Source organism: Aythya marila (assembly GCF_965140915.1).
Source record: "Aythya marila genome assembly, chromosome: 30".
Classification (NCBI taxonomy): domain Eukaryota; kingdom Metazoa; phylum Chordata; class Aves; order Anseriformes; family Anatidae; genus Aythya; species Aythya marila.
The window spans coordinates 1586421-1612964 of record NC_139071.1 but is presented as its reverse complement, the minus strand read 5'-3'; the positions used below and the strand labels follow the sequence as shown (position 1 = coordinate 1612964).

The window sequence follows — 26544 nt, the reverse complement described above, 5'->3', positions numbered from 1 at the left end:
TCTCGGACTTAATGACCCACCTCCTTTCCCCTGTCTTCCTGGGAAAAAAAAAAGGGCTTGGAATTGAGTCCCAAATTGAAGGACTGATAATAACAGAGGTCCTTGGCGTATGTCAGGGCAGGATCTTTATCAGACCAGAGTCTTGCACTCTGAACTATGTTTAGGGAAGTGTTAAATTCTAACAGTTTCATTGCTATTAAGTTGTGAATTTTCCTTAATTGTGACCTTTTTTAGATCAGCAGACCGAGTTGGTATTGAGTAACCTTTTTAATAGATCAGCAGTTCAGGAGAGAAACAAAGCTTAAAAATAGTGTACGGGGGGGGCTTCTGAGAATCTGGATAAGATTGCAACCATGTCAAGACATTCCTGAAAGAATTGTTTCTGAGAAAAGCCTGCTTACCATGCCTATACATTCCAAGCTATTTTTTAAAATTGTTTCAATTCTTGCAACCTAATTGACCCTAACTAGTTATGTTAAGCATTAGTTGCTCCCTTCTTTTTTCTTCCCCAATTAGCATGTTAACACAATGTTTTGCTTCAGTATTTAATTCTCTTTTTAACACAGCATGAACATCGTAGGAATAGTAATCTGCATGATGCATGCATGGAAGCGAAAGTATTACTTGGCAGTTCTTTTTGCTAACTATCTGTGGAGGGACTTAAGCGTGCAACAGGCAATTAACTGTCATGGTGGGAGGGCTTCAGGGGCTGGCAGATTCCTTGGCAGAAGTATGACGTCCTCTTGTCAATGCAATCAAATGCTCAGATACTAAACAGTATTAATTTGGGGGCCTTCTATAAAGCAGGGTGCAGTATGGGCTCGTTAGGAGTCATTGCCTGTCTGCTTTTAGTTGAGTAGTAGTACAGAGCATGAACTACCTTGTACTGCAGCAATGCTCATTAGAAACATTCTTTAAAGTATAATACTTAATTTGTCTCAGGTTGCAAAGCAATGGTACGAGCAGAACCAAGGGCTTGAGTTTTCTTTTAACCATTTATGTAACGTACAAAAATGGAAAGGCTAGAGGGAGCAAAGATTTTTTTTCCGTCTTGGGGATACTTGGCATATTTCTAGGCTGACAGCGTGTAAAATACTGGGAAGACTAAGGGTTTGTATTAATCAATGTATGACTTTTGCAGGGTACCACTGAAATAGAAATTAAAAAGAAACCTGGTGGGTCTCTCTTGGTCTCGATGGATCAGGTGAATGTCTCCTATGGAAGAAAGGATCGAACCAACAGTGTAATGACCGGCTTGACAAATACCCTTGTTGAAGGTAGGTATGGTTTGAAGGTGTGCCTTTGGGCTTTTGCAGTATACATGTATTGATTGCCCTCTCGTGGTGTGTTTTAGGAAGACAGAGGACCCATCCACCAGGTAGTTACAATATAGTTTCTCAGTCTGCTGTGGGGGCCTGCATATGCCCTTGTTTTCTTGTGCTGGAGCTGTCCCTCTGGGTGGCCAGAGGTGCTCCCCAGCAGACGGGGCAGGTATGGACACCTCTGGCTGCTCGATTTGCCCAAGACGATGCTGAATGGTAAAGCTGAACCTCATGAGATGGCTGCTTAGTTGCTGGGGGGATTAGGGCAAGAGCTGGTTTATAAGGCTGGCCTTCCTGGGAGCAGGGTGGGGGCATAGGGTAGGGAGTACAGGCTCAGGGCAAGGCTCGGTCCGTTAGGGCAGGTGGTGCACAGCAGAGATCTGCTTTGAGCCTTGGGCACCAGACAGGGAACACACACGCCCTTCAGACATGCAGAACATAGCAATTCCTGCTTTCTAATTTGCATTGTTTTTACCAAAACCTGCTTCTTTCAAGTCATAATTAATGCAGCAACATTAATGAGGCTGTTTTACTTGGTTTTGCATCTGAATTATATAGATACAGAGGTAAAGGCAGCAAAGAGTTGTAATTTTACAATAATGAATATGCGGCGTGGAGATTAAAGGATTAAGAAAATGTCTGATACTGGTGTTCTGTTTTCTGCCATCTCACAAGGGCTGGAGAGACCTTCCTTGTAACAGGCCATGGGAAGAAAGATTTGAGGTACTCTAGGGTCTCAAACGTGACAGCTGTCAAAGGAGAAAGGGACTTGTGCATGATGGAAATTCAGAAGTGGACATCACACAGAGATGAGATTTCCAAATATGTTATGCAGGAACCAGTAAGAATCTGTGAACAGCAGCCATATGAGGTTGATGATCTCAAATTCCTGCTGTCTCCTGCAATAAAATTGTATGAAAACTAAATATACTTAGAAACAGAGCAAGGTTCTTCTGCTGCTTCCCTCCTGCGCAAACGCCTACAGGCTACAGTGCTACGGTCCTCTTTTTTAACTTTAGCAATTCCAAGGCAACTAAATACTAAGCAACCAGAGAACCAATGAGAAAGAGAGCAGGGGTCCTTTCCCTACCCATCTTCAGTACAAACATCTGTATAGCCTGAATAAAACCATTGCAAGTGGGGGAAAGCTCCTCTTTTTTTTTCTTTTTTTTTTTTTTTTTTTTTTTTTTTTTTCTAGGCACTTGAAATAAGCCGGTTTAAAAAATGGACATAGCGTTACGTTTGATTTCTCTAAATGGATGTGGTTTGTCTTAATCAGGTTGTTCCTGTTCAGAATCCTTTGCAGCATTATGTCATGCATTTCCTCTTTTAGATCATGTCTGCATTCAACACAGAATTCATTTAGCTTTGTTATTTAAAAACTAGCACCGAAGACAGTTTGGAATCTTTAACTTTGCTTTAAGCCATTTTACCTTGATCAGTCCTGAGTTAAATATATCCGTTCATTTAAACTAGCTTGGATTACGTCATCAGATCCGCACAGTGCTGTTGCACAGATTTAAAACTGTACTTCCTGGTAACCTCGTGCAGCTGTGCATGCGGCTCTTAACGTAGGTACCAAAGTGGAGCTGGGTACAAAGGCATGCCCTGACTCTCTTGGGTCTGTCCTGGTGATCTGCCATGGTTATAAGCTTCTTTGCTTAGGAACTGTTTGTATTTAGCCATTGCTGCATGTCCTGGAGTTCTTCATTTTGAGCGTTGTGTGAAGATAAGGCAAAATGTAACTTAGCTGCAAGAATGGTGAATCATTGTACAAGGAGGGAGGCGTGAGAGAGGTTCAGCATAGGCAAGATTGGAGAGTTTTTCAGCCATGCTCAAAGTCAAATCCAGCAGTGTTAGAGACGAAGACTGAGCTCCACTGCTGTTTTCTTTTGTAACTGTAGAGCTGGAAGAATCCCAGAGGAAGTGTCCCCCTTGCTGGTACAGATTTGCCAACACATTCTTGATCTGGGAATGCCACCCGTACTGGATCAAGCTGAAGGAGATAGTGAACTTAATTGTCATGGATCCTTTTGTTGACCTGGCCATCACCATCTGTATTGTGCTGAACACTCTGTTCATGGCAATGGAGCACCATCCCATGACCCCCGAGTTTGAACATGTGCTCTCCGTAGGAAATCTGGTAAGATGGTGTCAGTAAATATTCCTTACAGATCTGCTCCTACTGGGATACACTACTTGTTAAGGTAGAATTAGACTGAAAGAGCTGCTATTACAGGCTCCTAGGGGACACTGAGGCATGAGCTTGTGCTCGCTGCAGTCTGTGGTGACTCAGAGGTGCTGGCTAAGGGTGCAACTTTCTGGTCAAAACTTATTGCTACCTAAAAATCTGCCTGTTAATTGCTGGTATGCCTGAGTAGGTCAGTGAGATTCGTGCCAGTGAAGCTGCCTCAGGAGAGAAAAGACTATTGTGGGCAAGCACATGACATCGTATAGACTGCGTGTTTGAACTGGTGTGACGAATTGCATTGTTTGATAGTTACACTGAAGATCAGAAAATGAACAAAAGCAATTCTTTGCTTGTTCTTTTGTCTCTCTCTGCAACACTCCAGGTTTTCACTGGAATTTTCACAGCAGAAATGTTCCTGAAGCTTATCGCCATGGATCCCTACTATTATTTCCAAGAAGGCTGGAACATCTTTGATGGATTTATTGTCTCCCTCAGTTTAATGGAACTGGGTCTAGCAAACGTGGAAGGACTTTCCGTGCTGCGATCTTTCCGATTGGTATTCATATTCCAGTCCTTTTCGAATGTTCCGATCTTGCAGCTACTAAAGTAAAGGCACCCCCTCCATCCCTTTTCCTCTGTTCTTTGGGAGGACAGGGATGGAGTGGTATCATTTTTGTGGTCTCTTCTTACTTCATAACTGCTGTTTATATTTTATGAGATCTGAGCAACAGCTCAGTGTGTATATGCAGAGAAGGTTCACTTGGTAGGTGGTGTTGAAGGACTTCGTCAGAACACACCTTTTATTTCCTGTGGTTGCTTGAGGTAATTTACCAAGTCAGATTTGCTAGGTTGTAGGTTACGGTGTAATAAAAGTGCTGAATACCTACAGCCTTCATGTGCTTTATCTTGTCCTGGCAGCAGTTAAGCTTTTGAAAATTAAATTCTGAAAACCTCAAGGTTGGGTTTTTGGGCACAGAGATCCCACAGCTGAGGTCAGGTTTTCCGAAGAGCTCAGTACTCAGAAGCTCCAATTTGTATCCAGCAAGTCCATCTCCAAATTAGATTCTCTGGATATTAAGCTTTGATTTTGTGTTCTCGATATGCCAGGAAAACAAGTGCTTTTTTTTCCAGAGAAAGACGAGAAACATTCAGGAAAAAAAAAGTGACACATACCCTTCAAATAAGTCTTCCTTAACATTGCAAAGTTTGAAACTGAGAAGCTCCATACTTTTCCTTTGTAAAGGGAGATAGGTGGGTAGGAGAACAACTAAGTACAAATAAAGAAGGCTGAGTTGAAAGAGAAGTTAAGCATTCCCTACTGCCAGTGACCTCAGTAGCAGAATAAAATATGTGATGACTCCAGTTTAGAAAGTCCTGCCTGATTTCCCTCTTTTTTTCCTCTTTTTTTTTTAAAAGGTGAAACTAAATGAAGTGTCATTTGTCTCTTTGTTTGCTTTTGTAGCTGAGAGTCTTCAAACTGGCCAAGTCTTGGCCCACTCTGAATATGCTGATAAAAATCATCGGTAACTCGGTGGGTGCTTTGGGGAACCTGACCTTGGTGCTAGCCATCATCGTGTTCATCTTTGCGGTGGTGGGCATGCAGCTCTTCGGCAAAAGCTACAAGGAGTGTGTCTGCAAGATCAATCCGGAGTGTGAGCTACCCCGCTGGCACATGCACGATTTCTTCCACTCCTTCCTTATTGTCTTCCGTGTGTTGTGTGGGGAATGGATTGAGACCATGTGGGATTGTATGGAGGTGGCAGGACAGGCCATGTGCTTGATTGTCTTCATGATGGTCATGGTCATCGGAAATTTAGTGGTCAGTAAATGGTTACTGATGGTTTTTATTGTTTTCCTCTGGGTGGGGTAAAACATGGAGAGACCACAGGACTAGGGTATCTCTTCCAGCTCTGTTGGGGTCGTTCATGGCCTTCGACATATGAACAGTCCCGTTGACTTTGGTAGTACAATATTAAGGCTGTGTTTCGCTTGGCCTTAGCTTGTTGCCCACAAAAAGCATCCAAACACTTTACAATAGAAGCTGGAGGTACAAAACCCTCAGTCAGAGGTGACAGATCCACAAGGTGCCTATGGGGGGTAAAAGATGCTTCAAAGTAAAACCTGGCTTTTCAGATTCCAGGAGAGGAAGTAATTTGGTATGCAGGGGAAGGCCTGAAGTGTCAAAATACGGTTGGAAGATTCTTCTAAAATCTGCCCACTGGTTCAATCATGCGGTATAGTTGCGTGCAAGAATCGACTGGTGAAACTGCACGGCTTGTTGTGTGGGAGGTTAGACTAGATCATGATGTTTCCTTGTATTTTATGAGGTAGCGTGAACAGTTGCATATCTTACAAGCAGCGTTGTGTTCCTCAAGTCCTAGATACCTCAGTGGGTCTGTTGGACACCAGAGCAGTTTTCAGGGTGGTGTTTGGAGGCTTAGCTCTGCAGCCCCTGTTGACATTAGCAGGACGCAGCTGGCCAGATAGTCGGGCTCAGCTTTGGAAATGTTACCCTTGTGTGTCAGCACAGTCAGAGCTCTGCCAAGCGTGACCTCTTCTCCTTCAGGTGCTGAACCTATTCTTGGCCTTGCTACTGAGCTCCTTCAGCGCAGACAACCTGGCAGCCACAGATGATGATGGGGAGATGAACAACCTGCAGATTTCTGTCATTCGCATCAAGAAGGGCATTGCCTGGACCAAGGCGAAAGTGCGTGAATTCATGCACACTCATTTCAAGCAGAGAGGGGGAGATGAGGTCAAACCCTTGGATGAATTGTATGACAAGAAGGTGAACTGCATTGCTAACCACACAGGGGCTGATATCAACAGAGACATTGATTATCAGAAGAATGGCAATGGCACGACAAGTGGAATTGGGAGCAGCGTGGAGAAGTACATAATAGATGAAGATCACATGTCCTTCATCAATAACCCCAATCTCACTGTCCGGGTACCTATTGCTGTAGGAGAATCAGATTTTGAAAATCTCAACACAGAAGATTTCAGCAGTGATACAGATCCAGATGGCAGCAAAGAGGTAGGATGTAATGTTAATAATGCGTTCTAGTCATTTCACCTGTGAACACCTGGCAGCGTCTCGGGAGGGAGAACTGGATAATTCCAGCATAAAACTTCTGTTTATGTTATGATATTGTCTTTGCATCCAAGGCAGAAGCTACTTGTGCTAGCTGCTTTATGGAGAGCCACACATACTTCTACATTTACCTAGTAAATTTAGATATAAGATTAAAGGGACCAAATGAGTAAGCTGTCTGTCTGTCCTGTTAACTTGAGATGTGAGCTGGCTAAGGATCTTTATGAGGTGAAGTGAGGAAACAACCTTCTTTATAGTAAATATGGTGAATGAATTGCTGAGTCATCAAGAGGTTTGATATTTGGTGGGAAATAACTAGAGGTTGGAATGGTCTTTATTTTGTGTTCAAGAAACTGGATGATACCAGCTCCTCTGAAGGTAGCACCATTGATATAAAACCTGAGGTGGAAGAAGTCCCTGTGGAGGCCCCAGAGGAGTACCTGGACCCAGATGCGTGTTTCACAGAAGGTAAGTTGAGTGTAGAGAGAAGCCTGTGAGCTGTTACTGGGCCCTGTGTCTACTGGAAGCTTACCTTAAGGTTAGGTGTGAATCTCGACTGGGGCTGGGTATTTTCAGCCTGTTTTGGGAGTCTTCTTGGACTCTGCATCACAGGTAAACTGATCTAGAAGAATTTGCAAGGTGAAGGCCTTGAAAATGTAGTTGCCATTGCAAGGATCTAGATGACCTACCAGTAGGGAAGGTTGATTTTTTTGTACACTTAATGCCTTATGTACTTAGAAGTAGAGAAATCTGCTTCTTTTTTTTTTTTTTTCTTCCCTTCCCCCCCTTCTGTCACTGGCCTCAATGTCTTTCAGCAACTGATCCATTACAAGTATTCCCATGGCAAGCATATTTTAAATGGTTCAAGGTTATTTTATCAGCAAGTTCTCCATTCCTGTCCTGTCAAGTGCATGGATACCTCACCAAATATAACTAGCTTAATCTGTTCCCAAATCCATGTTAATTCAGGTGCCCAGATAGAGAAGTGGTGAAAGTAATCATAAAACCTCAATAATATACAGCATTTAAACTGAAACTCAACCCGCTTAATATTATTGGCATCTAAATCTCTTCTTGGCACTGACAATTTTTCATTCTTCCATTTTCTCATCTGTTACCTGACAAAACCTGGGGCTCATATTTCTTTGTGCACTATGCCCATTCCAGGTTGCATGCAGCGCTGTAAATGTTGTCAGGTCAATATTGAGGAAGGGCTGGGAAAGTCTTGGTGGACCTTGAGGAAGACGTGTTTTCTGATTGTGGAACATAACTGGTTTGAGACTTTCATCATCTTTATGATCCTACTGAGCAGTGGTGCTCTGGTAAGTAAAATACAGAAATACTTGTAGCCCAATGGTGTTAAACTAGTACTAGTTAAACATGTACTTGGGAAAACTATATAGGAAATTTGGTGAAAAAGAAAGCTGTGATGATTCTTACTTGGAAAACAACACAGCTCTGTTGTGTACTGTACAGAAGCCCTTCTTGATGAGTTTGTATTGTTTAATTTAAGAATGTAGACAAAAATCCTGAAAATTTCTAATGGTAGTTTGACTAGAAATGTGATGATTTTGGACAATCAACTTTTATCTGTCTCTCATGTCCACTCTACCAAACAGGGATAATTACGCTTCCCTTTCTTCACTTTCTTGTCTTTGCAGAGCTTCTTGAGTTCCTGATGTTACACAGATGCAAATAATCACTGTGTGTTTGTCCATTTTCACACAGTACACAGTGGGTTATACAGCAAACAACCACAGCATGCGTTACCCACAAGTGGACAGAAGTCCACAACAATTAGTATCCCACAGCAATAGCCGGGCATTTTTTACGTGCATATTTTTCATAATTACTAACAGTGTGATTTCCAAGGAACTTAGCCAGTTTGGATCTACTGAGTGCCAAGTAGCAGATAAAAACCTGTCTGTATGTTACTGGAGTCATACTTGGTGCTGAGCACTTAGAGATAAAGGATTTTACTCAGATCCGTAAAAGGCAGAAATGTTCTTGTGTAAACCTAGCTTTGTAGGGTTATTTATTCAGGAGAGGATTTTTTTCCTTTTTTTTTTGTTTTTCTTTTTTTTTTTCTTTTTCTTTTTTTTTTGGTGGTGCAACTACTATAACAGATAAATTGCACTGTGTAAGAAATGTAATTCCCCTGCTCCTCTCAGTATTGTTTGAATAACCTTCTGGCTTACCACGTTGAACTGTGGAACAACTCTGATGTAATGACAGGGGTACCTGGTTATTTCCCAGGCTTTTGAGGATATTTACATAGAACAGAGGAAAACCATCCGGACCATCCTGGAGTATGCAGACAAGGTCTTCACTTACATTTTCATCCTGGAGATGTTGCTGAAATGGTGCGCCTATGGATTCGTCAAGTTCTTCACTAATGCCTGGTGCTGGCTGGATTTCCTCATTGTGGCTGTATGTATCCTCTCCCCATTATTTCTATTTGGAAAAAATTGTTAGCTAGGAGAATGCTGGGGTAATGTTTTCTCCTGAGAAATGTCCTAACTGAATCATGTATTTGATGAGCATTCAAACCCAGATATCTGTAGGTTTCCAAAGCACAATGGAGGATAAAACCTTTGAGCCCTTTGAGTTTTGCTGGCATTTCCTATGCAACTGTGGATTTCTGCTCTGCAGGTTCTAGTGAGCCTGCAGAAATACACCTGGGTTTTCCAGCCCTTGTCTTTTTTGCTCTTGTGAAACTGTTTTTAAGAGGCCTGCTGGCATGTTGAGCTCCTGACAGGTGCTAGCAGTGGAAGAAATGGTGCAGACATGGTATTCCTAGGTGACACCTCCTTTCTCTAGTCCTTTGCTTGCATTGTTAAGAAAGGGAGGATGCCGAGGCAAAGTCTTGCAAATAGGAACTGAAGTCCTAAGGATTTGGAGAAGGTGGGGGGAATTTTAGGATCCCAAGTGCTTGGATTAAAACAGGTCGTCATATCCAGTTGTGAAGCAGCATCCTAGTGAGTGCCCCAAGATAAAGTATAAAGAAAAAAAAAACTAAAAAATTTCCAAGCCTCTTGTTGGGAGAAAAGGAACATTTTGAATATGATTCACTTATGCCAAGTTGCTGTTCAGCGACATTATCACTCTGGAAATATTTCTGAGTAGGTGGAGGAACTATCCTTGGAATTCAGGGGCAGAAGTGACTCAAGATGTCTACATTTCCTGTGGAAAACTGACTTTATATATATATATATATGTATATATTTCTTTAAAAAGTCCTCTCTGATCCCCTTAACACCTTTCCTGCTAACACACATCTTGAAGAAGTAACTCTTCTTTTCTGAAAATATCTCTTTCACTGCCTTAAGATGAAGTACAAATGCTGAAATGAAAACTAATGCTAGCTACCACCTATTCCTCTATCTCTTTGAGGAGAGTGTTTCAGAAAATGAAATTCTTTGGGGTAGTGTATTAAAAAGAAGACCAGCAGCTAAGCAACAAAAGTTTCCTTGTCTTCTAAAGTACCAGCTCAGGTAATAGAAAGACAGGCAATGAACAAGCGCAGCACCAGTGATAAATGTGAGGAACCTGAATTTACAGTACTGTAGGAGAAATTGCTCTCTTGGTATCATAGATGGGAAAGTTGCACAATTTTGTCTGCAGAAAAATCTGAAATGAGAACCAGAGATGCAAAAGCAATAGAATAAGTTGATGCTACAATAATGAACCAAGGCTGAATATTGCTCAACAAAGTCTCATCTCTGCATAGTATCCTGTAACTGTTGAACATTTTTTTTTCAAGTTTTCTAATGTGATGTAGATGGGGGTTGAGTGAAGTCACATGATGGCAGCCGTAACTAACGGAGAATAAGCCTTTGCATCATAACAACGCTCTTGAATGTTATTTTTCAGGTTTGATAGCATTGTCAAATAACTCTCCTCCTCTGATTCCCAAAGCTTGCTGGGTGTATTTATGAAGACAAAGTCTTTTTCTGGGTAATAATGAAGGCTTCTGCTTTTCAGTCAATCTGGGATTCCTTTTGTCTGACATCGGTGCCTGCTGTGTCTTCTGTTGGAGTGTCCCGAGAGAATAATACTGAAAAGACCCAATGAAAGCTGAAACAGCCTTTAGACATTTTCCTGCCGTTTTGTTAGGTTCAGACTCAGGAACGAGGCATTATCCTAAAGGGAAGAAGCTCTAAAAGTGAGGATTCAGTGAAGCCTGTGCCTTGTATTATATTTAGGGAATAAAATGCTGCAGTTCCATATGCACGCTGTGTATATGGAACTCGTAGCCTGCACCTCCAAATGCCACGAGTATTTCAAAATTTGGGATCTGAATCCTGATAGGTTTCAGGATTCCACCAAAATCCTATAGATGTTATGCCTGTATGTAACTGTCCTCCTCAAAGCTGACCGAAACTTTTGCTTCGTGGGCCAGGTTTGAGCTTCTGCCAATTGCTGCTGCTGCTTGTGCAGCCCTGCCTGAGACCGAGGTCTCACCGTTAGTCTGTCCTGCAGGTGATTCCTTGTAAGACTTTCTGTTCTGCTTGTTTCCAGCCTAATTTGCATGTCCTCAAAGTTCTGTGCAACCCCAGTGTTTCAAACAGAGTCCATTCTTTCAAATCTCATCTTTGAAATAGGTAAACTTTAGGGCACCAGGAGTGTACCAGTGTTGCAGTGCCCTTTGTCTCTTCCCTGGCAGGCTCAGTTTGTTTCACAAGGGCTTTGTTGTAAACCTTTGTGTTTTTTTTTTTTTTTTTTACTATGCCCCTGGCGTGTTTTTTTTTTTTCCATCAGTGTAACTTCAAAATCCAAAAAAAAAGGAAACCGCGTGGAAAAAAACAAAGAGCCATGTTGCCATATATTGTGGCTTTCATTTTGTGCACTTATTTTGGTGCAAATCTGAAGACAGAAAAAAAGCATTAAGCACATGCACAAGCAGTTAAATAAGGTGATATCTGTGTCCTGCAACCACAAGCAAGTTTTTTAATTCTTCCAAACACCCCTCTCCCAAAGAGACTGAAAACATGTTCCTATGCTGCTGCCTGGGCAGCGTTAGCCATTCTTGGAAAGCTGTAATGGGTAGAGAGCATATTCTGATGGTGGATGAGGAAATATGTGCTTGGCCCACAGAGGGTAAGAGTCTTTTGCTACCCATAATACCCAAAGATGGTTCTTTAGACCAGACTGTGCAAATGTAGCTTTACATCTGAGTCCCTGGTTTTGTCCCTTTTATATCACGGGAAAAGGATATTGTCACAACTGAGGAAGGAAGTCCAGAACAGAGAACAGAAATTCCTCTGCATGTTTATCCATTTGAAATCTGGTCCTGAAATTTTCCCGGAATATATGTGCTTTTATAAAGATCATCCCTGTAATTAATTTCATGTTAGTATTTTATTTTTTTTTTAAGGAAAGATAAATAGGAAGTGTCCTATTCTGGGAATTAAGATTTAAACAAAACAAAAAGCCCACATCTGTTGTAGGAGGTCTCATGTTTTTCCATTATTTGTTACTGTATATCGATGTCTTTTTTTTTTTTTTCCTTTAAAACAAGGTTGACATATCTGTTCTTATCTGTGTCTGTAACGTGATTCTATCCAAAAATGTAAGATAGTGGGATGCTGGTGAAATGGTGTCTGTAGATACTATTTACATATGGCCAAGTCTTGTGTCATCTAATCCAAAGAATTTTCCATTGGCTCGCGTGGCAATTGGACTACTGCCCTAAATGCACGTGCCAGTTCAAAAAGTAGATGGCCCTGTGCTTTCAAGCTTTTGGTTAATCCTGCAGGGCTCTGGGCTGCCTATGGTCCCAGTGGGCTAAGGATATTTGGTAATTTGCAAGCGTCAAGCCTAAAACTGACTCCAGGCTGCTAAAGAAAACAGGTTGTCTTTGTGGTTACGGCCTTGAAAACTGGTATAAAGAAACCTGGCCCCAGCTTTGTCATAATTTTGGTGTTTGAGCCTGAGCAACCAGTAATTGCTGTAGTTTGCCTATCGGTAAGATGTGCTTATCTCACCTAACCATCCCTCAAAGATGCTCACAAATGTCCCTGCAGCTTCAAGCAGGCGGCTGCTCTGGTACAAGCAGAAAACCCACACCCTGCTCTTGGGTTTTAAGGCAAGACGAGCTGGGCTCAGCTGCCCCAGAGGCTGACCCCACACTCTGGGCTCAGTGTTGGTGCTTTCCAGAGGTGTTCTGACCGAAGCAGACTCTCAGGCACGCGTCCTGTCCCCGAAGGCCATTGCCGTGGAGGAAACGCTGCCGCTCAGCACGAGCAAGGTGGCTTGCTGTACGAGTTGAGCGCAGGTGGTGCAGTGTGTGTATTTATCTGTATTCTTTCTCATAGGTACCTTTAAAATTTGTCTGGCTTAATTTAATGGGAGCCGCTGGGATCCTGCAGACAGTAAAGGGCGAGGGTAAGGTTTTTGTCATCCGTTTGGGCTCTTCCTTCCGACAGCCCCCTTCTCCGTCTGTGTGTCTCTGCCTCTCTTTCACTTATCTTTCCCCTATGTTCTTTTCTTATGCCTTTCTCAACCGCATTATTTCCTTCCAGGTCGTTTCAGTCAAGTGAAGTAGGCAGCTGGTGTCATGTCTTCGGTATTTATCTATGGGGGCCGCCCAGGCTGGCAGCCGGGGCTGGGCAATCAGTGCTAGGGGATTTGTTCTAACAGTCTGGAACCTTTTTTTTTTTTTCTTTTTTTTTTTTTCTTCTTTTTCTTTTTTTTTTTTTCCTTTCTTTCTTTCTTTCTTTTTCTTTTTTTCTATTTTCTGTGTAGGTCTCTTTAGTCAGCCTTGTAGCTAATGCCCTGGGCTACTCGGAACTAGGTGCCATAAAGTCCCTTAGGACACTAAGAGCTTTGAGGCCTTTAAGAGCGTTGTCCCGATTTGAGGGGATGAGGGTAAGATGCCATTAGCAGCTGATCCTTCTGCATGCCCGTGGAGCGGTTTTTTTTAAGCATGCTAGAACTGATCAAACTGGTGGAAAGACAAATTCCCAACAGAACCATGATGCAGCTGCTGACTCGATCACCTTTACTGTCGATGTCCCCTCACCCTGCCCACTGCTGCACACTCCCCTCTTAAGAAAGGGGAGATGCATCCAGCTGCCTCATTACATTAATTACCGGCCCAAGCCACATGCCATTTGTAGAATATGTTAACACTTGGCTGTTCTCATTTAGCCTGGCTTTGACCTCTAGCATCCGAGGGGGCTTCTCAGCTGTAACTCTTCTATCTAGGGAGAATCACCAGGTGCAAAAAAGCAGAATTTGAACCACCTCAGGGTCTCCACCCCCCTCTCGGTGCTGGCCGCTGCTGGAATTCGATCGAAAGAATCTCTGAGGGGGTTTAAAAAAAATCCAATCTGTCTGCACGGGGGTAAAAGGCTGCTTCCTTTCTTGGATAACCCAGGCCTTCAGGAAGGGACCGGTGGAGAGCTCAGCTGTTTGAGGAAAAAAAGAAAAAAAAAAAAAAAAGGCTTTGGTTTAATTCCTCTTGTTGCACCTTGTTGTTCTCGGTCCAGTCTGGTGGTGACTGGAAGCCTTGTCTGGTAGTGAAGCTTTTCCTTTCCACTCCCTCCCCTTTACCATGCTTTTACGGTCCCCTGTCCTGTCACTGTGACACTAGCAACGAAGCACAAGCAAAGCATTGAACTTAACAAGCTTTCCTCAAATTCTTAGACAGCACCACTGTCTTGGGGATTTGAAATTATTTCAGTGTCTTGTTACTTTGCCACTAATATTCAGTATTTGGGTGCTTTTTTTTTTTTTCCATTTGGGATTGAAATAGTCTCCTAAGAATATGCAAAAAAATAATAAAAAATTATGTGTTATACTGTAAGTAAAGGGTATGTCATATGAATGGGTTTCCCACTTGTTCTTAGAACAATAATTTAGGTCTTTTTGCTAAATCCCAGTTAGCTCACAACTAGAGATATTACAAGAGATAAGATTATATTACATATAAAAAAGAAATTGCATTTGCAGTTTTACTGCAGGGTTTGACTGGAGTGATTCCCCCTGGATCATTCTGATTTCCTTTGGATTTGCTGTAATGTAATTGAGTGCAAAGTGCAGCATGAAATAGGCCACAAACTAATCAGGAATTCTCAGATTCTGTAGGAAGTGATAGAAGCAAACGATATAATAATAAGTCCAAAGAGGATTGTTGCTTCCCTGATACGTGATTCTTTATTTTGTGTCAGGCTCTGTTAGCTTAATGCTAAACTTTATTATGTAATAGGGTACCGAAGGACGACAATTCTTCCATCGGCACGAAGCTAGAGCTTTTGCTGGCTGTGTGCTGCTCCTTGTCCCCTCCTCAACCCCAGCTTTGTCGCCCTGTCGGGCACCTGAGTCCCTTTTCCTTGATACAAATCTTCCCCAGACCAATAATGCTGGGGCAGCAGGCTGAGTGTGCACCCGGACCAATTTTCTCGAGGTGGAATTGTTTTGCCCCTAGCAGATTATCAGTGCAGCTCTAATTAATTTCGGTGCCACTAAAGCACGTGGTCGTTTTTGCTAGTGTATTGCTACACAGTAGTTTGTGTGAGTGTCAGGAAAAAGGCTAGTGTGATCCTAAAAGAAAAGACCCAGCACTAAGCGTGTAGGTATGAAAAGCTATTTGAAAGCCATGCTGGAGAGCAGCTGTGATTTATAATACACAGTCAGGAAATTCTTATGCTTAAAGCGGGGGATTTTCACGACAGCAAAATTGATCCAGAATTATGACTGCTAACCAGTGACCCTGTTAGTTACCTAAACCCAATTATTTTTCCTTTATTTTGACTTGAAGACAAGTGTTGCTGCCCTGTACAACCAGAACAATTCTTCTAAGCCAGAGAATAGAGATTTGAAATGCCTTTGCAAAGGAAACAGAAAATGTAGTTCTTTGCTTTTCTCTACTCCATAGTAATCTGCATTTTAAAGAGCTTGCTCTGCTCTTAAATTATTCAGGAAGTTTGACAGTAATGCTATGAAACATGCATGCATTTTTGTCAATTGCCAATGTACAGTCTGCACACAAAAGCCATGTTCCTTCGCTCGAATCTTTTTTAAATGCTGTATAAATTTAACATCCTGTAAGTGACCATATTTCAAGAGGCTATAACACTTTTTTTGCTTGTTGTGACGAGCTGGAATAGACCAGCATGCCGATAGCTGAAGGATTTTAGAACAAAAAGGCGTGCTGCTGTTGTGTCAGTGTGCAGCAGCGAAGCATCCTACTTGGATGAAGGAGGAATGTAAGCAAAGGCGTTGTTATGTACAGAGCCTGTCTGCAGGGCCTGCCTCAAATCTTTGCCTTCAGAACTCCCTGTGGACACAGCGATGAGTTCAGGATGTCATTTACTAATTGCTGCAATGCTGCTCATTGTCTAGATCACTGTTTTCTTTCAGTTTTCCTTCATGCTTACTAGGATGGAGGATGGGCGCTTGCTGCAGAGCTTAGCACGTGTGTGGCGACTGCATCCAGCAAACAGATCTTGTACAAGGAGAGGGGACGCCTGGCCGTGGCCAGGAGAAGTGGCAGGGCCAGCAGTGGCTCAGGTGCTGCTGTCTGAGGGCTCCTGGATCACACCGTGTCAAGAAGTCTTTTCAAAGCTGAGGTGCAGGGGTAAAAACAGTTTAGCTGCCGTTCATCTATTAAAGGAATCTAAATTAGGAGACCATCATCAAAGATTTAATATCCTGCTGACCTAACTCTATTAAAAGTCTGGTAGCTTAAATTTTGTCATGTGTTGGCCAGGGATGCTTAGGGACATGGTGCTCCCAAACCGTGGGCACTAAAATTAGGAGATGGTGGAAGACACAAGCTCTGACCAAATCCATTCCCACTCCCTGCCGTGTTTGCTGCAGTTTGGAGGAAGGAACATGGCTTTTCTGTCTTCTTGAGCCTGCATAGCTGCATGCTCAGCTGTCTGCCTGAGACAACATGATTGGCCTTGCTTAGTCACCAATATGATCTTGATGTTTACAGCAACTCACTGCTTAGTCCTAACAAAGCAATTCGGGGCTTGGTCCCGTTCCCATCGAAGTCAGCCTCTCGCAGTTTGCTGGTGACCTCGGTGGGAGCAGGAGGCAGGTGCCGAAGTGATAACAGCCTTGTTTGAAAGTGGGGAATGGCCGTAAGGGCCACTGGCTGCTAAGACCCATCAAATCCGTGAGCAAAAGCATCCTCAGGCTTGGCTCTGAGAAAATTGTAGTTAGGAGCCTATTTGAGACCGAGAAGAGAGTTTTGAGCCTCACTCAGTAATGCCCCCCTCTCCCTTTTGGCAACTAAAATGATTTAAAATAATCGTTGTTTACCGAAAGAAGTGACAAATCCAAAACCAAACCCAGCAAATCTAATAAGCTGGCCTGTTTTATTTTAAAAACAGAGCTTCAGTAGGTGGCTTTTAAGCTGAATTTTTTACTGCTTGGAATAAGTTCACTGCCAACTTCTGCGTGGAGTAAATGCCACAGATCTGTCAGTGGCCTTACCTCCTATTCCCCTCCCCAAAAAGAGCTGTATTAATGCTTGCTGTCTCCTGCCTTGTGTTTTGTACTGAAACTTTTTCCCACCCCTTCCAACACAGGTGGTTGTCAATGCCTTGGTTGGCGCTATCCCTTCCATTATGAATGTGTTGTTGGTCTGCCTTATCTTCTGGCTGATTTTCAGCATTATGGGGGTTAACCTGTTTGCCGGGAAATATCATTACTGCTTTAATGAAACATCCGAGGAGCGCTTTGAAATAGATATTGTTAACAACAAGACAGACTGCGAAGCCCTGATGCCGCCCAACTCCACTGAGATTCGATGGAAGAATGTGAAAATTAACTTCGACAACGTCGGGGCAGGATACCTGGCTCTCCTGCAAGTTGTAAGTTTTGCCTTCACTGCCTCCCTAGTAGTGGGAAACCCAAGATTTTTCTGATGTACTCTCTGCATTTGGACTGCTTCCCTCTCTCCATGAAATACAGCATCCCACTAAATAAATCCATCCAGGTTTGGTTCTGGAAGAAAAAACACCATTTTAGCTTTCATCCCTTTGCTGATGTGGGGCTCCCAGCTCTACTCTTTAAAAGAGCAAACCAAATCATCCATGAGCTGACAGTAAACCTGCCCATTTAGGTTAAATGAAAAGATAAATATTTAAGTAATATTAAAGTTACTTATAAAGGGAGGTGACAAGGGCCAGGGAATCCCTGACATAGCTGGCACAAAGCAGGCTTGTTCATCTTTATTTCAGGTGATATCTAAATGAATGTGTGTTTTCTTTGCTAGGCCACTTTCAAGGGCTGGATGGACATCATGTATGCAGCAGTAGATTCCAGAAAGGTAAAGTGCATGACCACTCACAAGCTCGCCTTCCTGTAGTTCACACTGCTATTTTGCTAAAAGTGAACAGTAAAAATTGTAGAACTATGCTTATGTAACGTATTTCAAGTTGTGACTTTTCATTTGCTGCTGTAACTGTGGTGAGATAAAAGATGCTCAAGCAAATCCCCAAAAGGGCTGTCCCCTGGTTGCTTTAGAGGCAGGGAAACTCCTGGTGGACTAGAAATACACTGAAAAAATGAATACAATATGTATTTTGTCATCAGAATATATTATGGGGGGAATTAGCCAGGAGATCCTCAATGAACCTTCATCACTTCATCAACAAGTACCCAAGTGACTGAATTTTTGATATTCTCTCTTTTGGAGCTCTTTCTTCAGGCACTTTTCTTGTTCTTACATGCTGGAACCATGAAAATACTTCCTTTTTTCTTTTTATTCTCTTTCCTTGGTCTTGTAAGAAAATATTTTTGAATGGATTTTTCTTGTTCTACACTGGGTGCAAGGCTGGAAGCAAACAGCATGACAACGTTAAGACAGCGTAAAAATGTTTTTCCCTTTTTTGATAAACTGGTGGATTTATACTCCCCTCTTCAAAAGAAAGAATGATGCCTTCACTTTGACAGTGCTTGTCATTAAAGTGATCATTTCCCTTGTGATTTACAAATTACTATATACTGTGTATGCCTCATACAGGAGCACTGACCTCATCCTGGCTGATGCTGAGCTGTGCTTCTGAGACAGGTGGGAGGTAGAGTGCTGGGGAGAAGGATGGGGACCTCCCCTCAGCACAGAATTACAGTTAAGAAGGTGTAGAAAGTTACAAGAAAGCTGTTGTTAGACAAAAAGGAAACTTTTAAAGAAACAAGATCTCATTTTTGACTATATTTGTATGATGTCTTTGCAGTGTCATTTATTTCTCTTCTCCCTTGCAGCAAGAAGAGCAACCCAAGTACGAGGACAACATTTACATGTACATATATTTTGTTATCTTCATCATCTTTGGCTCCTTTTTCACCCTGAACTTGTTCATTGGTGTCATCATTGACAACTTCAATCAACAAAAGAAAAAGATAAGTATTTGCTTATTAGCAGGGGAGCTGAGACCCATTTGAGGAATGTTGATAATTCAAGCTGGTGGGGTTTTTCTGCATATTAAGGCCCAGGACCTTGAGCTCCTGGCACAAGCCCCACTGGGACTAGAAGAACAGGCTCAGAGAGTACAAAGTGACCCAAAGCTTTATGTAAAACTCTAGCTAGATTGGAACTTTTCCCTAGAATAAATCCGCATGCATTTCTGTTTGTTTGTTTGTTAATTCCTTATTTGTTTTTCCTTGACTGAAATATATAGACTGGAGGTAAGATATCCTCCTTGCCACTGTTGTTTTCACTCTCTCTCTAGTTGTGCTTTTCTTCTTTGGAAGTCAAGCTAAGGATTTGTGTGTACAGAATACCTGCTAAATGGCCTCCATTTTAGAAAAAAACCTGACACCTCTGCTACCTCTTTATCACAAATGAGATAGAGAGGATGGGGAAGGATATAGCGCAATAAAGTGGGTTATTCATAGGAAAAAATATTCTGTTTTCTTCAAAGGAAAATCAGTAGATCTTGGGTATTAGTATAAGTTATTTCTGTCTAAAATAGCTGCCACCAACTTCCCATATGGCAGGTATCCTCATGACTTAGTTAGCATGTTATTCCTTCCCTTTCTGGTGCATGAGCTGATTGTAACCAGTTTTCCTTTGCCCCTTTACTTTGGAGGTCAAGATATTTTCATGACAGAAGAACAAAAGAAGTACTATAATGCCATGAAAAAACTGGGCTCAAAGAAACCTCAAAAGCCTATTCCCCGACCTCTGGTGAGTATGTTATAAAGGGAACTGCAGAATAGACTTTCAAAGGAGTTTCAGCTCCAAAAGCAGTCTTTGTTCTAACTCAGGCTGGAGTGCACATCACCATGTTCTTGTCATTATAATCCAGGTATGATCTGAGAAAGGTTAAAATGCTACAGCTGTGGTTGGTGTTAATCAGTTGGCTCACTTGAATCAACAAAACAATCTGAAAATGCTGTGGCTAAGAGGCTATGCAGAGAGAGGGGGTGGCTGCCTGGCGTTAGTGAGTAGGGTCCTGGACAGTCAGCCAGCCATGTGGGTTACATTGATTAAGATCTAAGCACGTTTCCCTGCCTTGTGAAAGGCTTTGTGGTGAGTCTCGTAGGTAATGCTATGGATAAGTCATCCTGCTCTTCTTCCTGACTACTGCCAGGATGCAAAATAAGTGATGTGAGTTCATGTACCCTGCAGTCAGAGCCACCACTGCAAGGGGGACCTGGCTGCTTTCTCCAGCTGTCAATTAAATTGCATCACTCTGCCTTTGCTCCCAACAAAGAGTGAGATATGCGCTGGTAGTAGGGTTGTGGTAGTCCATTTTTGATATAAATAGTAGCATTTTCCCTACCTTTCCCATGAACAAATTGATTTGAGGCTAGAGGGTGCCTTGAAAGCCTTAAAGGATTCTGAAAAACTATGTCCTGATGCACGTTGTTACCAAAAGGAAAACAACTTGCTGTCTTAACACTAGATTTTGTGTTCAAACCTGTTTGGATCATTGTCTCTCCCCATTTGCACAGAACCGTATTCAGGGAGCTGTCTTTGACTTTGTAACTCAGCAAGCTTTTGATATAGTCATCATGATGCTCATCTGCCTCAACATGGTGACCATGATGGTGGAGACAGACACACAAAGCAAGCAGATGGAGGACATCCTTTACTGGATCAACCTGGTGTTTGTCATCTTCTTCACCTGTGAGTGTGTGCTGAAGATGTTCGCCTTGCGGCACTATTATTTCACCATCGGGTGGAACATTTTTGACTTCGTGGTTGTGATTCTGTCCATTGTGGGTAAGTGCAATGCAACTTAGAAGGCTGTGAGCGTTAGGCTGTTTTTCCTGGTGTGTGCAGAGTAAGGCACATTTTTGTCATTGAAGAGGATGTATAGGTACCAGGACTTCTGGCTTCTCTTTTTAGCCATGTGAAGAGATGGTGGCAGAGTTTGGCAGCTTAAAGTCCTGACTCATGCACCTTTCTCCCTCTATTCTGGCATTCATTTCCAGTTGTATGGAGTAAAACACTTGACAATTACTCTCCTTGTCTTTAAAAACAGAAATTTTACTCACCTCGTTGGAATGTTATAATGCTTACTAACCACTGAAAATAGCATTGCAGTGCTTCCTACATCAACATGTGATTTGCACTCTTGTTTTCAGTTCAGTTGAATGTTGAATCAACCAGTTTCCTCCAACAGGTTTTTGTTTTTAGCAGCTAATCTGTAAAACACAGGAAACCTCACAAATACTACAGGGTTGCTTAAAGACCTGGCTGGACGCAGCTGTGCCCAGGCATACTGACAAAACAAAATTGGAACTCAGAGGCTGTCCTGCAGTGTAAAACTTAAATCAAAATTTGGCTGCTGCTTGAAATAACATTAGTCTTATGTGTGTTTAAGCATTTTCAAAACAGAGCCCATAACCTGAATGTGTTGTCTAGAATCCCATGGCAGAGTTAAGCAGCCAGACACCTCTTAAGAAACAGCTCATCCATCCTTACACAGGTGGAATTAATCACTCTGTAGCTGTACCTCTCCTACTCTCCAGGCAGGGGAGCTGTCTGGGGAGCCTGACCAGCTAGCCAAGACTCAGATGCCTGAAAGTGAGGCCTCATAAACACAGAGCCCTTCTGAAAATCAATGTGTTTAGTGTTCCCAGTCCCCTGCCTAGGTTCAGAAGAGGAAGCAGACTGCACGTCACTGCATTGTCACTCTTGTCCCTTTCCTTCTTCTTTAGGAATGTTCCTGGCTGAAATCATTGAGAAGTATTTTGTATCACCCACGCTCTTCCGAGTCATCCGACTGGCTCGTATTGGACGTATCCTGCGTTTGATCAAAGGAGCCAAAGGAATCCGCACCTTGCTTTTTGCCTTAATGATGTCTTTGCCCGCCTTGTTCAACATCGGTCTCTTGCTGTTCTTGGTCATGTTCATCTTCTCCATCTTCGGCATGTCAAACTTTGCCTACGTCAAGCATGAGGCTGGCATAGATGATATGTTCAACTTCGAGACCTTTGGCAACAGCATGATCTGCTTGTTCCAGATCACCACATCGGCTGGCTGGGATGGCCTGCTGCTGCCCATCCTAAACCGGCCTCCAGACTGCGATCTAGACAAGGAGCATCCCGGGAGTGGTTTTAAGGGGGATTGTGGGAACCCTTCAGTGGGGATTTTTTTCTTTGTGAGTTACATCATCATCTCCTTCCTGATCGTGGTCAACATGTACATCGCCATCATCCTGGAGAACTTCAGCGTGGCGACAGAGGAGAGTGCGGATCCGCTGAGTGAGGATGACTTTGAAACTTTCTACGAGATTTGGGAGAAGTTCGATCCCGACGCCACGCAGTTCATAGAGTACAGCAAGCTCGCGGACTTTGCTGATGCTTTGGAACATCCTCTCCGGGTCCCCAAACCCAACACCATTGAACTCATTGCCATGGACCTGCCTATGGTAAGTGGAGACAGGATCCACTGTTTAGACATCCTGTTTGCCTTCACCAAACGTGTCCTGGGGGACAGTGGAGAGCTGGATATACTGAGACAACAGATGGAGGAAAGATTTGTGGCATCCAACCCTTCCAAAGTGTCTTATGAGCCCATCACAACTACGCTGCGGCGTAAGCAGGAAGAAGTCTCAGCAGTGGTTATGCAGAGGGCTTACAGGGCTCGTTTAGCCAGACGGGGGTTTGTTAGCCGAAGGCCTGTCCCCACAAAACTGGAAAACGGAGGAACAAACAGGGAGAAAAAAGAAGGCACCCCATCCACGGCATCTCTCCCGTCATATGACAGTGTGACTAAACCTGAGAAGGAGAAACAACAACGGGCAGAGGAAGGAAGACGAGAAAAGGCAAAAAGACAAAAAGATGTCAGGGAATCCAAGTGTTGAGACAAAATAGTAGAATTGTACAAATTTAAAAATATTTGCAAGTGAAAAAGATTGTTTACAAACTTCATGAAATATATCAATACAGAACAGCTGTGGAGACACTTACCTGAAGATCTTATACCAAACATAGTCTGCTTACTATGTGACAGCGTTGCATCTAAAGCAGTGACCTACCACCTGTTTAAAGGACCCTTGTAAACAAACATTTAAAAACAAAAAAGGAAAAAAAATGGATTTTCTATTGTTTGGGCAGGTGGATACTGCATGTTCCACATCAGTCAATGCAACTTAGGACAAACAAGCAAAATAAAACACACACACACAGAAACAAAACCCGCTGCTGGGATTCATATATTTTCCAAAGCAGCCAAAAATGGATTTTATTTTCCCATTTTGTTGATTATTATTGAAAGAAAACCCAGAAGTCACGATGTTAAAGGGTTTGTTCATGCAAAATTAGATTTGCATTTAGCTAAGCAGCAAAATCAAAAAAAAAAAGTGAAAATAAGCAAAACAACAAAAAAAGAAACTAACCACCCATTTAGCCCATGCCATTTAATTAATTGTCATAGTTTATTTGATATTTATTATCTGCATTCTACTTTCTACATGGGCTTTACTTGGTTTGGGAGATGGGGTAATCGGGTACCTTCAGCCTGCAACCAGCGCAGGCTGATTTCCCCAAAACTAAAAGTGCTCGTTCAATGCATAGAAACGATTTGCATGATGGCATGCCGTGACCAGGAACCATGCATGAGGAATCATTAAGCCACAAGACACTCAGTAATCTGTCCACAGCAGTGTGTTAAGCCATAAATTCGAGGCACTCCACTGACTACCGTACACTGTATTTGGAGATAAACTTTAACAATAATCATGCCCTTCACCGGTACTTACCCGTTCTTAGCAATCTTTCATAGACCTGCCAGTAGAAAAAAAAAAAAAATGAAACAAGCAGATGAAATACTTGTGTGTGTGTATGTTTAACAGCGTGTCTTTTTTTTCCCATACAGCCGTCTTTTGCACACTGAAATATAACAAAACTAAATGCTGCTCTGGACCTCATCCAAGGGGAGATGTTAAAACCTGAGAATGGCTCGTTGTACTCTGTCACTGTAAAACCAAAATCTAGGGCTTAAATACCAGCCAGTAAGTTAATTTGTATCCTGTGATATTTAGCATAATATTAATTATTAGTCAGCCTCCATCCTGCAGCGTAGACACTTTTTTTTTTTTTCCTTCCCCTGTGGAGATAAGTGCTAAAGACCGTAGCATGGCATCTCCATGGGTAGAGATGTGGGGAGCTTGCAGGGAGCTCACCGCACTCAGCTGGCCCACGGCCCTTGGGATCCCCGCTCCAGGCAGCTTTCAGCAGCCCCGACCCCTTCCTCCACTCCTCCGTTGGCTTTTGCAGCACTGCACGGGTTTGGGTTTGTGTTTTTTTTTTTTTATGCTTCTGTAGCCATGAGTTGTGGTTTGCTTTTTTTTTTTTTTTGGAAGCAAAAGGCATTGCGTGCCCGTGGGCGGTGGGACCAGCACCAGCCCGGGGGTGCCAGGGGGGGCGAGCCAGGCGTCAGGTGCCTTCGCCTCCTTCCCATCTCTTACGCTTTCACGGACTGGCAACTAAAAAGGCCCTGCAGGGTGGGTAGGAATCAGAGCTACCTCTTGCCTAGTCTTCTCGCTGCAGCAGTAAATAGCGCCACAGAAGAGAAGGTCAAACATTTCTGTTTTCCTAGCGATCCCAGCCTCTCCGCCGTCCCCCGGCACGTTTCGCGGTGTCCTCCTGACTAAGCCAGCTCTCAGCCAGTGCTCTGGGCGCTGTTTTTTCTTCAGGGCCAGCACGGGTCTCCCCACAGGGTAAGGTTGGCAGCGCCGCAGCCCAAAGGAGACGCCGGGGTCGGCGCCGCTGCCGACCCCAGCCGGGCATCTCGCGGGCTGCGCCGCACGCGAGCGCGGTGTTGGACCGTGGACCAAAACCAAGGGCGCCCATCCTAGCGGAAAAAAAAAGACACCAGAACCTGTCGATGGCAGGAGGAATCCTGGTTGGCGTAAGCTTACCCCCCCCACCCCACGACGTTTTTCCAGGAGTCGCTCGCAGCGCAGGAAGCCACGCAGCAGACAGCCGTGCCAAGTCAGCCGCTCGCCGCACGCAGGCCAGCCATCGCCGTGCCGGGAGCAGCTCTGCTGCGCCCAGGCACACAGCAAGGAACCTTTTCTATCCTGTCAGCTCTTGCCCCAGTCGCTCCTAGGATATGATGTATAATAACAGAGAAAAAACATACATATGTACAGGCTCCATTGTAAACAGCACAAGAAAAAAAAAAAAAAATAGCTGAAAAGTGTGGTTGAACTTTTTAAGAGAATATTATAAATACTGTAATATATCATTTTATTTTATCAGCATGCCTTTTTGTAAATACAAAGAACTACAAAAATAATAGAATGGCTTCTGGCTTATGCCATTGTCCATGTTTATTTTTATTTTTTTAATATCTTTCTGTTGTCCTTAGACTTTAGATAGCCAGTAACTGTCCCCCAAAGAAGAAAACAAAACCCTACCCTCCAAAAAAAATAAATAGATTTAAACAAACAAACAAAAGGCTTTATTGCAAGTGATCTTTGCAACATCAGGAGTAGGCATTTTTGGGTTCCAATGTGCAATAAGTTGACCACTTCTATGCAAGATTTGGCTAAACTTCATAATTGTTCTTAAGCTGGGCTATTGACTCGTAGGTGAAGCTTGGTACATTTAGCGTTCATGCTGGCACTTTCATTAAGCTGCTCAATTACTTTCAGAAAAATCCCTTCAGACTCTGTATATATATTTATTTTTTTAAACGTTAGATCTGTATGAAACGCGAGAGGCCGGTGGTGTCGTTAATCGGTATGGCTTAAAAAGGGAGAGGAACAAACAGCGTCTTCACCTGTTCTTTGGCTGGAGGCAAGTCCTTCTGCTCAGAGAAAAGTTTTGCAGGGTTTTTGCTTTGTTCTTCATCTCGGTTTGCTGCTCGGGGCAGGCAGCGCCATCAGCACAGGTGCTGAAGATACTGGATCTGCATTTCGGTGCGTCTTCACTGGGTGAAGCCAAGGACAGAGGGGAACTTGGGTCCAAAAGCATTAAGGACGTCGGTGTCATACACAAGTCTGAATTCAAAGGCATACACAGAGTTTATATTCCAGATTCAGGGTTGTGGGCATAAAGTGAGGGTGGTGTTGGCAATTAAAGGGGCATAGCCAAGAAGTCAAGACTACAACAAGTAGCTCTCTTCCCTCCCCCCATTTATAAAATTCCCCTTTTTGGTTAGTTTCTTACCGTGTTCTGAAAAGAGCAGAGGGGAAGGGCAAAAAAAGGAAATACCAATTAAAGCTGCTTTATTCACTTCTCCTGTTCACCTTTTTTTAAAATATAGAAGCCAATGTTGAAGAACAACAAAAAATTAATAAAACCATGATGTTAGAGGCCACACCCGAGTTTGACTTATTTAATTTTCCGCCGCAAAAAAAAAAAAAAAAAAGTTAAAGCTGTACAAGATCAATAGTGAAGATTAGTGTATTAGAAATTGCATGGTGGCTCATAATGTTCTTACCCAACATGATTAAGAATTACGTTACTATAAGCCAAAAGACAATAAAATAAACGTTACCCTTTTCACTGTACAA

The 26544-nt window shown here is 42.9% G+C and overlaps 1 protein-coding gene across 5 annotated transcripts in view; it reads left to right on the top strand.

Moving 5' to 3' along the window:
* Window positions 1-26544, top strand: part of SCN8A (sodium voltage-gated channel alpha subunit 8) — a 55961-nt gene extending 29417 nt beyond the window's left edge. For 4 of the 5 annotated variants that reach the window (XM_082781235.1, XM_082781233.1, XM_082781231.1 and 1 more), the window contains 15 exons: window positions 1142-1277; window positions 3227-3465; window positions 3896-4069; window positions 4976-5332; window positions 6080-6550; window positions 6958-7075; window positions 7775-7929; window positions 8864-9037; window positions 13355-13477; window positions 17152-17436; window positions 17841-17894; window positions 18830-18967; window positions 19650-19754; window positions 20525-20795; window positions 21737-26544. In XM_082781235.1, the coding sequence (XP_082637361.1) occupies window positions 1142-1277; window positions 3227-3465; window positions 3896-4069; window positions 4976-5332; window positions 6080-6550; window positions 6958-7075; window positions 7775-7929; window positions 8864-9037; window positions 13355-13477; window positions 17152-17436; window positions 17841-17894; window positions 18830-18967; window positions 19650-19754; window positions 20525-20795; window positions 21737-22884 (3948 nt within the window). In that variant the 3' untranslated portion in view covers window positions 22885-26544. The remainder of the gene's footprint in view (window positions 1-1141; window positions 1278-3226; window positions 3466-3895; window positions 4070-4975; window positions 5333-6079; window positions 6551-6957; window positions 7076-7774; window positions 7930-8863; window positions 9038-13354; window positions 13478-17151; window positions 17437-17840; window positions 17895-18829; window positions 18968-19649; window positions 19755-20524; window positions 20796-21736) is intronic. The other variant, XM_082781232.1, reaches the window with a different exon arrangement.